At 41.9% G+C, this 13808-nt stretch overlaps 1 protein-coding gene across 2 annotated transcripts in view; it reads right to left on the bottom strand.

The window, feature by feature from the left end:
- Nucleotides 1-7155, bottom strand: part of ACE2 (angiotensin converting enzyme 2) — a 53878-nt gene extending 46723 nt beyond the window's left edge. Inside the window, exons 1-2 of one of the 2 annotated variants that reach the window (XM_027095797.1) lie at nucleotides 6342-7155; nucleotides 5401-5688 (exon numbers count right to left, since the gene is read on the bottom strand). In XM_027095797.1, the coding sequence (XP_026951598.1) occupies nucleotides 5401-5586 (186 nt within the window). In that variant the 5' untranslated portion in view covers nucleotides 5587-5688; nucleotides 6342-7155. Of the gene's footprint in view, nucleotides 1-5400 lie in introns of both variants that reach the window. The other variant, XM_027095798.1, reaches the window with a different exon arrangement.
- Nucleotides 7156-13808: the final 6653 nt, after the last annotated feature.

The following is a 13808-nucleotide window of genomic DNA, read 5'->3' as shown; positions in this document are numbered from 1 at the left end:
AAAGTGGGAGTTTCTATAGGACTAACAGTTCAGTACTTCTGCGAATAAACTGCAAAACAAAACAAAACAAACAGAAAAATGATGGAGGGACTCTATAGGCTAAAAAAGACCTAAAGTACATCTGCTAAAATGATCAAGAGAGGACCTTGTTAGATCCTGATTCAAACAAACCAGCTGAAATTTTTTTAAATGAGACATTAGGGTACATTTGAATACTGACTAGATATTTGATGGTATTGAGGAATTATTATCATGTTTTTGACATGGTACTGTTATTAAGGTTGTTTTAAAAATTCTTACTTTGAGAGCTAGAAGGTGAAATATTTACACGTAACATATAGTTATATGATGTTGGGGATTTCCTTCAAAATAATCCAATAAACATGGGGTTGGGTAGAAAAATAAAACAAGATTGGCCAAAGTGTTGACAATTGCTGAAGCTGGGTGATGGGTATAAGGAGATTCAACATACTAGTCCTTCTTTTATGTGTTTGACAATTTTTACAATGAAAAGTTTAAAAAAAATCCATATAATGGAATACTATTTGGCAATAAAATGGAACCAAGTAATGATACATGCTACGGCATGCAAAGTGAAAGAAGCCAGTCACGAAAGACCACCTAGTGTATAATTCCATTTATATGACATGTCCAGAATAGGCAGATCTATAGAGACAGAAAGTAGATCAGTGGTTGCTTAGAGCTGGGGACGGGGGAGGAAGAATGATTACTAATGGGCGTGTAGTTTCTTTTGGGATGATGGAAATGTTCTAAAATGAGATGGTGATGACAGTTGTACAATTCTGCAAATATACTAAAAAGCATTGAATTGTAGACTTTAAATTGGTGAATTTTATGGTGCATAATTGTATCTCAACAAAGCTGTTGTTAAAAGCGCTCAATAGTAAAAGCAAAGAAAAAAAACCCCACCTTATTCCCTAGCTCCTATAACTGGCTCTGAAACACCCATGGAACCGCTCCAAACCAAAGGATTTAGCCAAAATTAAATGAATTCTCTTTTGCCCAGTTACCTGGCACACACTAAGAAGCAGCGGCAGTTCCTGACCACCAGGCCGCTTTCCCTGGGTGTAGCTCGTGGCTGCCTGGTGTCCTGTCAGAGTGCTTAGATCAGTGAGTAACTGTGTCAAATTTGGATGGAATTAAACATGTCATTTTGAGTTGCTCAAGTTCAGTTTCACCAAATTACATCACTCAACTGGGACATCATCAAGTTTTCATGACAAAGAAAAACTAGTATGAACAGGCCTCCAATGCACTTGACTCATGTTAGTCCTCCACATGTGGAACTTATTCATTCACCAGTTATCCACTGAAAAATCTTGGCTGGGCCCATCCACCCTCTTATGTTTCAAGAGACAAAATTAAGTGACTTGCCCAAGGTATCACAGCCAGCTCAGGAGAGTCAAGATAGCATCAGATTCCCTGAATTCCACTGTATTTGCATCACACTGACTTTTCCCAACCCCTGTACCTGGGTGTAGGTACTTGTATGTGTTGGGGAGTGTGGGACAGATTCATTGGAGACAGGGTTGGCGTCTACATTCTTTCCTTGGGTACAGAATAGCAGTTTAAAATGACCCTTCTCTGGGTTCCCTGTGCCCCCAGCCCTAAAGACAGCGGAAAAGGTTTAGGAAGCAGGTGTGCCCAAGGACTCTAAGGGCCCTGACCACCCAAAGGGTAAGTGTGGGCCTCCTGCTCTCTCTTTACAACTTCTGATAACTCAACAAGAAATATTTATGAAGTGTTTTTGGAGACCTCCAGGGCTCCAACAGGGCAGTCTTCAACACGCCCTTCAGCTGCACGCACAGGAATTTGGGGCAGCTGTAGTAGTTACTGTCAAATACTGGAACAGTGAACCAGGATGCCCCTGCCAGTGACGGGATCCTTTCGCTCTCTTCCAGGGATGAAAAAATTGTCCAGGGACCTCCTATGTTGCTAGAGAGCTTCCGACTTTGCAAAAAAAAAGAAAAGAAAGAAAAAGAAAAAAGAAATCCTTTTGACTGACAAAGGACTCTTTCAAAAATAAAACCAACAATAAACTTACAAAGGGGCAATGCAAAAAAGTAACGTCATTTTACTGAGAAGAGAATTACAGTTTAATTGGTGAATGTTCGATCTCAAACATGAGAACAGTATTTGCCCTAAAGCAAGTATTTGGTAATTAATCTTCAGTGAGTTTCTGAATTCTCTGGAAACCTGTTTTGAACCAAGCTTTTTTCCTTATCTCTGTCTGATGGGCCTCTCCTAAGCAGGGAGATTTGGGGACACTATACTGATCAAGTTTTGCTGCCTTCTATTATTTTAAGCTATAGTCTCATGACTTGATCTGAGAATCGCCATACTGCGTCAGACTGATTGGCTGACAAGCCCAATATTCTGACTCTGAAAGTTATGCCAAGGGATAATTAGGAAATGGCAGATTGCCCTCAATAATGTCACCCTGATAGGATATGAACAGACACATGTCATACAGCCCAAATTTCTCTTCCTGTATTACTTACCTATTGCTACAATAATACTACAGAACAAACAACCAAAAATCTCAATGGCATGTGTTCATTGTTTACGTGCCTAGAATCACTGAGGGTTACCAGGCAGCTCTGCTGATCTTGGCTGGATTTGCTTACAACTCTGGGGGATTGGTTTCAGACGGGACAACTATTCCACACATTCCCTCACTCTTTAGCTGGCCAACCCAGGCATGTTCTCATAGCAAAGCCAAAGGTGCAAAGAACAAGCCCCACTGTTCAAGTCCCTTCCAAGCCTCTACTTGCATCACATCTGCTAACAGTCCATTGGTCAAAGTAAGTCACATGGCGAAGGACACGATCACATCACCTTCAGTGGGATGGCACTGCAAAGTGACATAACCTTGGGTGTTGATATAGGAAAAGGTAAAGAACTGGGTCCATAAATGCACTTAACCATACTTCCTTACCCACAGTGGATCTGCAATCCTTACATTCACTTAAATACTACGAAAACCGACTTATAGTTTTCAATGTCTCACTGTTTTAGATTAAAGAATGGCCTAGTTTTACAAGTCTTACCAGTTTTACCACCTGTAATGTAAACAGCACCTCCTCCTATTTATTGTAAATTTCTCTCTTTTGAGCTTTCAAAGGCACCACCTTTCTAGTCTGAAGAGAGTTGGCTGATACAACTGGGAACACTCTATCCTTTCTTGTTCCCGCTCAGACTCAGTTTTTTTTTTCTTTTTGAGTCAGGCTTTGGAGAGCTAACTCTGCTTTCTCTTCTAACTCTCTCTGATCGCCCTAAATCACTCCAGTGGCTCTTGGGGAACACGCTCCGTTTCTCCAGTTCTTTCTATTGATAGCCACCGGCAGCAGATCATATCTCAGTCTCCTGCTCATTTCGTGCCTCTTGTACCACCAGCTGCAGTGCCCGTTTCATCAGGGGATCTCAATATATGTGATAAGAGAACAGAAGAGCTATTGCTCTCCCTGTGCATTGCCCCCTCCCCAGGTAAATCCACACAGGTGCACTAATGCACTAACGTGCCCTTCACCATTGCTGGAGGAAGGACATATTGGGCCCCCTGCTTGCTTCTTGCATTCAGATATTTTCACTTTTCTTTAAAGGGCCCATACTGTCTGCAGTTCGACCACACTTTGTGGATTTGTGCCCTTTCATTTCTGGCCTTTCCTCTAATCAACAAGTGCAATTCAAAAATGACAGCACTTAAGATCCAAACGTGAATTCAACAAACATCACTACATCTGGGCGTACAACATGCCCTTCTCAGCAAGCGGGCCCTCAACAGAACTGTTACATGTCTCTTGAGCAATTATAACTCCCTTTCACATTCACAGCAATGATATCGTATTGTTCTCCCAGGCTCACAAGCATTGAGCACTATTTTGGTGGTTTTGTGTATTAACTGTCGTCCCAGCAACCCTATGAGGCAAATATGAGTGTTACGCTGTTTTTCACAGGCAGAAAAACTAAGGCGGAGAAAGGTTCATTAACTAGCTCACGTTCACCCAGGTAGAAAGTGGTGGAGCCAGGGTTTGGACCTCAGCAGTCTGACTCCAGACCTCTTAGGCATGATGCCGGTCGAACTTCACCACCACCTGCGGACAATTCGGCTAAGAATGAAAACAGAACCTTTTTTTTTTTTTTTTTTTTTTTTAGATTCCATATATACGGTGTTAGCATACCGTATTTGTTTTTCTCTTTCTGGAGGGTGGAAGGGAGACGCCAGAGGGAGGAGATATGGGGATATATGTATAGGTATAGCTGATTCACTTTGTTATAAAGCAGAAACTAACACACCATTGTAAAGCAATTATACTCCAATAAAGATGTTTAAAAAAAAAGAGAATGAAAACAAATGCACAATGCACTTCAGGTACCTCCAACAAAGATCAAATAAAAAGTGAGAAAAAAGCAACAGTGAAGAGGTGAAGAGAGGTAAGACCAAACTATGAGACAAGAAAAATGCTCTCCTATGACAACACTGGGCTGTCAAAATCTCCTGGATCTCTTTAAGCTTTAGAAAACTAGGGGGAAAAAATCTCCTGAGGAATTCAGATGAGGCAGCAGGTCTCAGATTGGATCTGTCCAGAGAGCAGCAGTAATTTAATTTACATGCAACCGACTATTTGAGAAAAGAAGCTTCTGAGCTACATTTTTGAAAGAATGTATTGCTGTACAAGTGTCATAAAAACTTTTCTTAAATAATGTCACTCCATTTTCAGCACTGCTTTGGGATCTGTGAGGGAAGAAATCCCCTAAATCCTTGCACTTGTCAAACAAAACATCTTGCTTTCCCAGAGCATTCTGAGATCTGTCAGAATTGGTTTGATTATGGTTTTTCTCGGAGGGTTCTGTGGATCCCGTATGCTCTGGAAGTCCCTCGGAGCTCCGAGACCATTAAGGAAGGAATTCCCAAGTCCAGCCTCACCCGACCCCTGGTAATCTTAATTACTGGCTAGCTCTTTCACTAAGCCTCCAGTTGCATTTTTCTCAGTTAATAGATCATTTGTAGAGAGTCTTTAGACATTCCTGTTGACATTGTAGGCTTGGGAAAATTATTAACTCAATAACTTATGGCATTTCTATGAACTGCTTTGAAAGCCTGACTATGATGAGAATTATGGTGGCAACTTTCTAAAGCATGTTCACTGGTTTCCAAGAATCTGGACTGAGACCAGTGAATTATTTTGTTAACAATTTTCCAAATGAACCAAAGGTCAATTGTTCGGCATCTGGGACTCCAGAATCAGAAATACTGAGGCAAACATCCAACCTCACAGCTCGGAGCATTTCTTTGATTTCCCTTTTCAGTTTCCTGGGCAGTAAGCTGATTTTTAAGAAGCAACTGATATCCTTATGCAGCTATAGGAGAGAACTCACCATCTTTTGGACATTCTCATCGGTAATATTGGTGTTATAATTCCAAGAAGCAAGTGAACTTTGATAAGACAGGTCTTCAGCTTCACGGTCAAACTTCTGCAAAAATGTCTTGGCCCGTTCCTCAGTGGCGGATTGAGCAGCCGTTACAGCAACAAGGCTGAGAAGGAGCCAGAAAGAGCCTGACATCTTGCTCTGTGCGCCAAGATCCCATCCACTGAACAACTTCCCTAGAGTAAAAACTCCTCATGAGATTTTCTCTCTCATCAGCCTTTGAACTTGGGTTGGGCACTGAGCAGGAAGATAAAAAAAAAAAAAAAAAAAGGAAGAAGAAGAAAAAGCAGTAAACAATCTGCTGAACCAACACAAAATTCATCCTGGAGAGGACAGATATGTAAACAGATTTTAGAATGATTTCCTAAAGGAAATCAAATAAACAAATGTTATTCATTAATCCTAGAGAATCATAGCTCTCACATTTTATGGCCAAATCAAAACTTGTCCATTTGCTTAGTATGTTCCTTAAAATCTGTTAAAGATACACTGAAGGTGTTATGATTTTACAGTGACCAACGAACTCTAGAATTAGGGGTCCCGGGGGTAATGTTGGGACTTACACGTTTTAGAGACAATTCCATTAAGTCACTTCTCTCTCCTTCCTTTTTATTTTACACTCATATTCACAGAAACTCTATTTGGGTAACATTTTCCCTTCCTAAATAAACAATTTTGCCCTTGTCTCTACAGAATTCATTTTTTTCTGATAAATTTTAATTTCCAGGGCCAATTTTTAAAATTATGAGACCACCCTCCACTCCACAAGTTAACTCTCCTGATTTAACTTGGAAAAACTTTAAAAGGCTCCTTTTCTCTTTCTCAGATGATCGTGCTAAACACTGGTTCTATGACTAACTTCACGGTGGGCCTCCATCCCTTTCACTTACCTGTTCAAAGCTTGGTCAAGGTCACAAGGAAATCAGAATGCCACCACATGGTATGAAATTCAGCGAGTGTCCATCTCAAGTTCTGGTCACCCATAGCCATGTATCATTGCATAGAATTCAAAGAGACTTTAGTGGTTATCCTGTAGAATCTCAGGAGCTGGACCACTGTCCTCATTCCCAGGGTGTAGGTATGAGTGTCATAGGTACAAGAGAGGAGCCACTTTAAATGGCAGGGCTCATGGGCCTGCTTGACTGTGGTTATGAAACCTTCACACAGGGAAAACATTTCTTTACCCAAAAAACAAGTCTTCCAGGTCCAGGTGAAATGGCAGTAACCAAGCCTTTAAAAAAAGTTTCCACTACTTCTCCTTATTCCAAAGTTGTACATGTTATTGTAGAAGAGGAAAAAAATAATAAGTAACTGTTTAAAGTGCTTTGCATTAGAATATCTCATTGAAGCATTACAACAAACCTAGAGGCAAATATTTTTATCATCATTGTACAGATTATGAAACTGAGGCGCAGAGAACTTAAATAAATGACCAAACCTTACTCAGCCAGGAAGTGGCAGAGCCAGGATACGAATGCATGCAGTTTGAATCTAGAGTACAGGCCTTTAAGTTGCTGTCAATAGTCTAAGAGCAATGATGGAGGTGTAGATAAAGAGCAGCACAGGGACATGGGCCTTTGGTGACCATGCTGGATTTGGTTCCGCTACATCAAAAAGAGGTGGATTCTGGGACTTCCCTGGTGGTCCAGTGGTTAAGAATCTGCCTTCCAATGCAGGGGACGCAGGTTCGATCCCTGGTCCGATCGCTGGTTGGGGAACTAAGATCCCACATGCCACGAGGCAGCGAAGCCCGCAGGTTCTAGAGCCCACGCGCCACAACTACAGGGCCCTCGTGCCACAACTAGAGAGCCTGCATGCCACAATGAAAGATCTCATGTGCCACAACTAAGATCTGATGCAGCCAAATAAATAAATATTAAAAAAAGAGGTGGATTCTTACTACCCTTGGTATGAATCAAAAGACATGATCCTTCTAAGAAATAAAGTAATTGACACATTTAAGCAATTATGATCAAGAAGGTTAAAAGAAAGTGAGCTGAGGGGATCAGTGCAGTTTCAGTCAGGCTCCTTCCACATTCAAGGAAGCTGAGATCCACTCGCTTTCACAGGCATTAAGAGAAAAACTGGTCAAGAGAAAAGGGGGCAGTGTGTGGGGCTCTGAACCAAGAGGTGGAATGTTACTTTAATAAAAGCTGAAACACAACTCTACTCAGGTTGCTTCCTGAATGAAGCTCTTGGGTTCAGGAAAAAAATGGGAGTAGTCCAACTTCAATACACTGAGGCAGAAAATCAGATTAACGTGATCAAATTGAAATAGGGAAAGCAGGATATGAAATCTGAACGTTAAAACAGATGAACAAGGAGCCTGAGATAACAGTGAGGCAGGAGAAATCTAGAAGCCAAGAAATTTTGAGGAGCGAGAGAAATAGGAGAATTTGGTCACAATAATCCTGTAGGAAAACTAGCTCACAATGGCCAACTGCAAGCGATGACTGAATTATTGGAAGTTTTGTTGACTTTCCACTGAGAAGATGCTGATGTTCTGACAGCTGCCCAGAAGTGTCCTGAGACCATTCTGAGAATGGAAAGAGTCCACTAAAGACGCAGGGGATGGGACCCAGAAAAACAATTGGCCTAAAGGAACAGATCCTCTGTGAAAGAATGAAGAACCAGAAAAACAGGAGAGTGGAAATTGAGGAAACCTGTTCTATTTTTCAGAAGGGTAGGTGGAAGACTTTGGTATTGACGCCAGACAAAAACTATGAAATATCATTTTTAGAATGCGGTTTGCACTTGGACAATATATATCTCTGGTCCCAAATATATATCTAGGGATTCACTAGGAACAAATAAGATGTTGTCTGCCTCATTTCCTTTGTATCTTCCATTTCAATAAGGGATTTAACAAAATGTAAAGTTCTACAACTAGCTCTAAATGTCCCTGAAAGAACCACACAGCACAGAAATAAGCAGTCCTCTGATCAACAACAGTTCATGCCCAAAACAACAAAAATCTTGATTCATGTATATAAAATAGATAAACAACAAGGTCCTACTGTATAGCACAGGGAAGTATATTCATCTTGTAATAAGCTATAATGAAAAAGAATCTGAAAAAGAATATATACATATATATGTATAACTGAATCACTTTGCTGTATACCAGAAACTAACACAACATTGTAAATCAACTATATTTCAATTAAAAAAAAGAATCTTGATTCAACAATTATTTATTGGCCACCTACTCTATGCTAGGCACTGGCTAGATACTGGATACTAGCTAGGCGCTAGATACTGGATATACACTAATGAATAGACAGGAAAAGTTCCCGTGGATATCATATTATACGAGGTGGCGTAGCAGGAAGAAACAAATAGCTGATGGTAAACGCTATGGCTTTACAATAAGCAGGAAAGGAGGAGGGTGAATGATGGGGTGGGGATGAGAGGATGACATCTGAGCAAAGACCTGAAGGAAGGGATGAAAGCCACATGAATATCTGAGGGGAGTCTGTTCCAGGCATAGGGAACAGCAAGTGCAAAGGTCTCAAAAACATCAGAGGCCTTTGTGGCTGGAGCCCAGTGCACGGGGAAAGTGGCAGGAGGTGAAGATGGAGAGGAAGCTCTAAGGAGGGCCTTATAGACAACTGTAGGACTTTGGCTTCTACTCTGAGTAATGTGGCAAGACATTGGAGGAATTCAAGCAGAGAAGTGATCCGGCAAACGTTTTAACAGGATCACTCTCACTGCTGGTTAGAGAACAGACACTGAGGGGTAAGGGTAGAAGCAAGGATGTCAGTCAGCGAGTTACTACAGCTGCCCAGTCAAGCAGGGTTGAATAAAAGCTTAATATGAGAAATCAATCCAACATGGCTGCCACCAGAAAGCAAAGCCATCTTAGACTATCTTAGACTTTGTTACTAGAAGTATTAGATACAAAAGAATTTAGAGCATCACGCTAATTTCTAAGACCCACAAGTTTAGAGAGACACAGGAGAGTATCCAGAGGAAAATAAAGAAGAGAGTAAATAGGTCTCAAATAATGTCATTTGAAGCACAGTGCAGACGTGAGGAAGGACACCCAGCATAGACAGCTCTCCTCCATCATGGGACTGTCATTTAGATGAAGACTTAGGTAGCTTAACGGATTGACTCTGCCGCTGATTAGCTGTGTGACTTTCAGCAGGTGATATTTCCCTCACATCTAATTTCAAAGCTGATAATCATATTTACCCATCTCACAGGGACGTTGTAAGTATTCTATGAATTAATACATGAGAACACAGAGAAAAATGCTGGGAGCCTAGCAATACAAGCCACTCAAAGTGCAAGGAGCTGTATGATAATTAGTGGACTTTGAGATATGAGGGAGATTGGAGACTCGTCCATAAGCGTTTTGTAGGAAAACTGTCATATTCTGAGAATAAGCAGGCCCCACATAAGCAAGATGAAAATGCACTGCTTTGACTCTACTAGTTTTGCTTTTTTTAATCATTTAAGGAAGACATTTTTCTAAAATACATTCCATCTAATCAGGATGTTGCCTGAACATTATTTTATGTGTTCTTTTTTCTTCCCAGATGACTCAGTGTCATCATCTTGGACAGCGTTTACTGACTAGGCTATAACGTGATAACATCTTCGGGGCTTTACGTTAAATGGCTCCAAACAGCTTTATTGCTATTAACTGCTGTCTCTGCAGGTTCTGAATTCTGTGCCACTTCTTGAAGAATGCACTTTGAGTGGCCCTGCCCACCACGAATCCCCTCCCTGTTTCTGATTTGCTGTCTGCTAAGAGCTAAATGGAAACCAGATAACCATGGAGTTCAATCAGAACACTCCCTCTTCATAGGCTCAGATCTGAGGGTGGGTCTTCATTCTCCTCGAGCAAAGTACATAGACTTTGAGATCCATTTTTCACTTACTGCTCAACTTTCTGTCCACTTCCAACCGAGTCATAAATGATGAGGTTGCTAAATAGCTATAGCAAAAATGTCCTCTAGCTCCCCAAGTTAAGGCAACTTCGGTCGGAGCAGAAGAATGTTTTGTGTAATTTCTTATCTTAAAATTGACAGAGTAATGTTTCTGACAGAAATAAGAAAGGAGGGGCTTCCCTGGTGGCGCAGTGGTTGAGAGTCCGCCTGCCGATGCAGGGGACACGGGTTCGTGCCCCGGTCCGGGAAGATCCCACATGCCGCGGAGCCGCTGGGCCCGTGAGCCATGGCCGCTGAGCCTGCGCGTCCGGAGCCTGTGCTCCGCGGCGGGAGAGGCCACAACAGGGAGAGGCCCGTGTACCGCAAAAAAAAAAAAAAAAGAAGAAAGGATATCAAGAATATAAAGTAGAGAGAATTTAAAACTCCACATGACCAAGAATGATTTGCCTTTAGTCCAATTGGTTTTGACCACATATTTATCACACAAAGTGAATTTATAAGTACTTTACAGAAAATAAATAAGTTGACTCTTTAGCCCGAAGGAAAAGCTAAAGTTCTTTCCTGTTTACATTTCGAGTTGCATAGCTGCCCCTTTTTCCTACAGATAGAGCAAAGATAATCTTCATTAACCAAATTGACAAATATTTTCAACAGACAGAGTTCAAGTTTGTGAGGCCAAACTGTGGATTCCAGGGAGGTTGTAAGGATTATTATTGCTCTGAATTTATAATAGTACAGTGCTTGCCATGTAAGCCGAATTTATTCCCATATCCAGACAGTACAAAATAGCAGGTAACACTAGAGTCGCTAGTATAAATTTATATCTCGGGCCTTAGAAGCAAAACTTGAGCCTTTATTCTAAGTGAAATGAGAATCCATGGTAGAGTCTTAAAGGAGGAGTGACATGATCTCATTTACATTTGAAAAGCATCACCCTGGCTGCTGTATCAAGAACAGGTGGCTAGATTTCGAATACAATTTGAAAATGAAACCAGGAGGATTTTCTGCTGAATTAGATGTAGGCTGTGAAAGATAGAGAGAGGCAAGGATTACTCCAGGGTGTTTGGATTCAACAACGAGAAGGATGAGGTTGACATCAATTTATATGGGGAAAAGGTTGCAGGTAAAACACTTTAGAGGGGAAAGGAGGAGTTCAGTCAAGGTTGTGAGAAATCCAAAAGACGATATATACAAATCTTCAGTTTGGCAGCGAGCTCAGGGATGACGATATAAATTTGAGAGTTGTTAGTCAAATATGCCTTTTCAGTTAAGGCAAAGAGGAAAGGATCTTACTTCTTCAGGATCCCAGTGTGCTGCAAAGTACTACATAGTCCAGACCTCAAAAGGAAAATGGGATGGGATAAGAAGGAAGAAAGTTACTTGAAACAACCCTCCCTAGAGGAGCCATCTGTGCACTGTACAGGGAAGTGATAAAAGGGAATTTCAGGAACTTGGCCAGAGCATCACATTTCTTGACTGGTTTACAGAAAAGCAGACACATCTCAGGAGCACAGGATGGTTGAGTTGAAGCAAGGTGCACGTTAAGAGAACGCAGCTGACATGACATACAGTCAAAGTCAAGCGGCTTAGACCCAGTCCAGGTCAAGGCTGAAACACTGATGGGCATTCAAAGCATAGAAGACTCCTTTTGGAGCTAGCTCCTGCCTGTCAGCTAGAGTCTGTGGGTGACTGAAGACTTTTACACTTTGGTTAATACTTCCTAATTGGCTCTAAATATCTTAGAATAAGCCTTCATCCCTATTGACCTCTACCTCAGTCTGCAGACTGAGTGTAAGAGCCATGTTTTCAGATCCAACTAGAAATGTCCAACAGCAGTTGTCTTCTTGAAGTCCAGCAGGTTCATCCTGGAGACACTGTACCATTCCCTCCTCCACTTCTAAGGGACGTATCTGGTCTGGGTCATCGGTAGGGCTTGGCCAAGGCTAGTTACCTTGGCCAAATCAGAGAGATGGGGAATAGATAAATCACATTATAAATCCTCAAGGGCCTAACATAACATCTGAGCTTCAATCTCATGCCCACATGGATACATGCACTTGGAATTATAAGAATTTTCCTGAGACTTCAGAATCTACCATTTTTTAAATCAAAATATCTTGGCTTTTGATGAAATGTCACCACAAATACATAAAAACTAGAAGCTCACTTGGGTAAGAGTCTTACTACTTCTTCATTCTTTGCCACTGACAACCCTCTTAAGGTTTGCCAGCCTGTCATCAATCTCATCAGGAATCTTCTTTGGCTGAGAAATATGTCAATGCCTAGAAACCAGAAACTATACAACATAAGTCCCAGGGCAGCCTTGCATCTTTTCTAGGACAGTCAGAATGTGGTAGATATTAATAATATTAATTTGGATTCCATCCAGAAAGGAATCAAGGCCTCATGGCCTTGGAATCTGGATAATGCCATTATGTTACAAGATGTTATTTTTGGATTTCAGTTATTCCCAAAGTTTTGACATTGCTTTACATAAGGTTAGGCAAAGCTTCAGCGATCTCTGCAAGGATGAAATCACTAAGCAATCATGAACGTTGAAAACTTGAGAATATGCTTGGAGGAACTCTCATACTGAGCATGCTTCTCTGCTCAGCCTTTCCCCTAGATTTTGTACCTGGATTGGTACCGTCACAAGCTTTTTCGCCTCTCCTATTGTAATAGTGGAATCTCTCTAAGATTAGCTGGGGCGCAGGAGTCAGTTATAGCTCGCTGGGATGCTTGATCATCTTTGGAAGCTGATTCAGCATCCTCTCTGAATTTATTTGGTCAAGAAGCCCTTAGGCCCAAGTTCCATACAAATTCAACATGAACCTGAAATTTAGGGATAGCTCCAACTCTTCCATATTATGTTTCTGGAAGATCTAGGACGCTCGGGAGCATGGGGCACTCTAGAGACACTTTTGGTAGTCTAGATCTATACCGACAAGTAACATACTCCTTGGGAAACTGGAAAAGCAGTGGGGGAGGGCAAAAATCTCCATATATTACTCAGGTGGGATTTCAACCTGGCACTCTCCCTAAAGAGAGAGCTGCTGCTTATCAAAAACCAGAAGTCGGGCTTCCCTGGCGGCGCAGTGGTTGAGAGTCCGCCTGCCGATGCAGGGGACACGGGTTCGTGCCCCAGTCCAGGCGGATCCCACATGCCACGGACCGGCTGGGCCCGTGAGCCATGGCCGCTGAGCCTGCGCGCCCGGAGCCCATGCTCCACAACGGAAGAGGCCACAACAGTGAGAGGCCCGTGTACCACCAAAAAAACCCAGAAGTAACAAGGCCCAGGACAAGGCAAGGCATTAGGTCAGTCCCTAATACACCCATCAGTGAACATCAGACATAGGCAAGCCAGCATCCTAAAGAGCTCCACTGGAGGCACAAGCCTCTGACAGGTATGGGGATGCTGTGATGCAGCTGCCAGCTAGAATAGTCATGGGGTAAAGGGGA

Source organism: Aethalodelphis obliquidens, unplaced genomic scaffold (genome assembly GCF_003676395.1).
Source record: "Aethalodelphis obliquidens isolate GAN/ISIS:26980383/991018 unplaced genomic scaffold, ASM367639v1 scaffold94, whole genome shotgun sequence".
NCBI lineage: Eukaryota > Metazoa > Chordata > Mammalia > Artiodactyla > Delphinidae > Aethalodelphis > Aethalodelphis obliquidens.
Note: the sequence above shows the minus strand (reverse complement) of the source record. Positions and strands in the feature narration are given on the sequence as shown.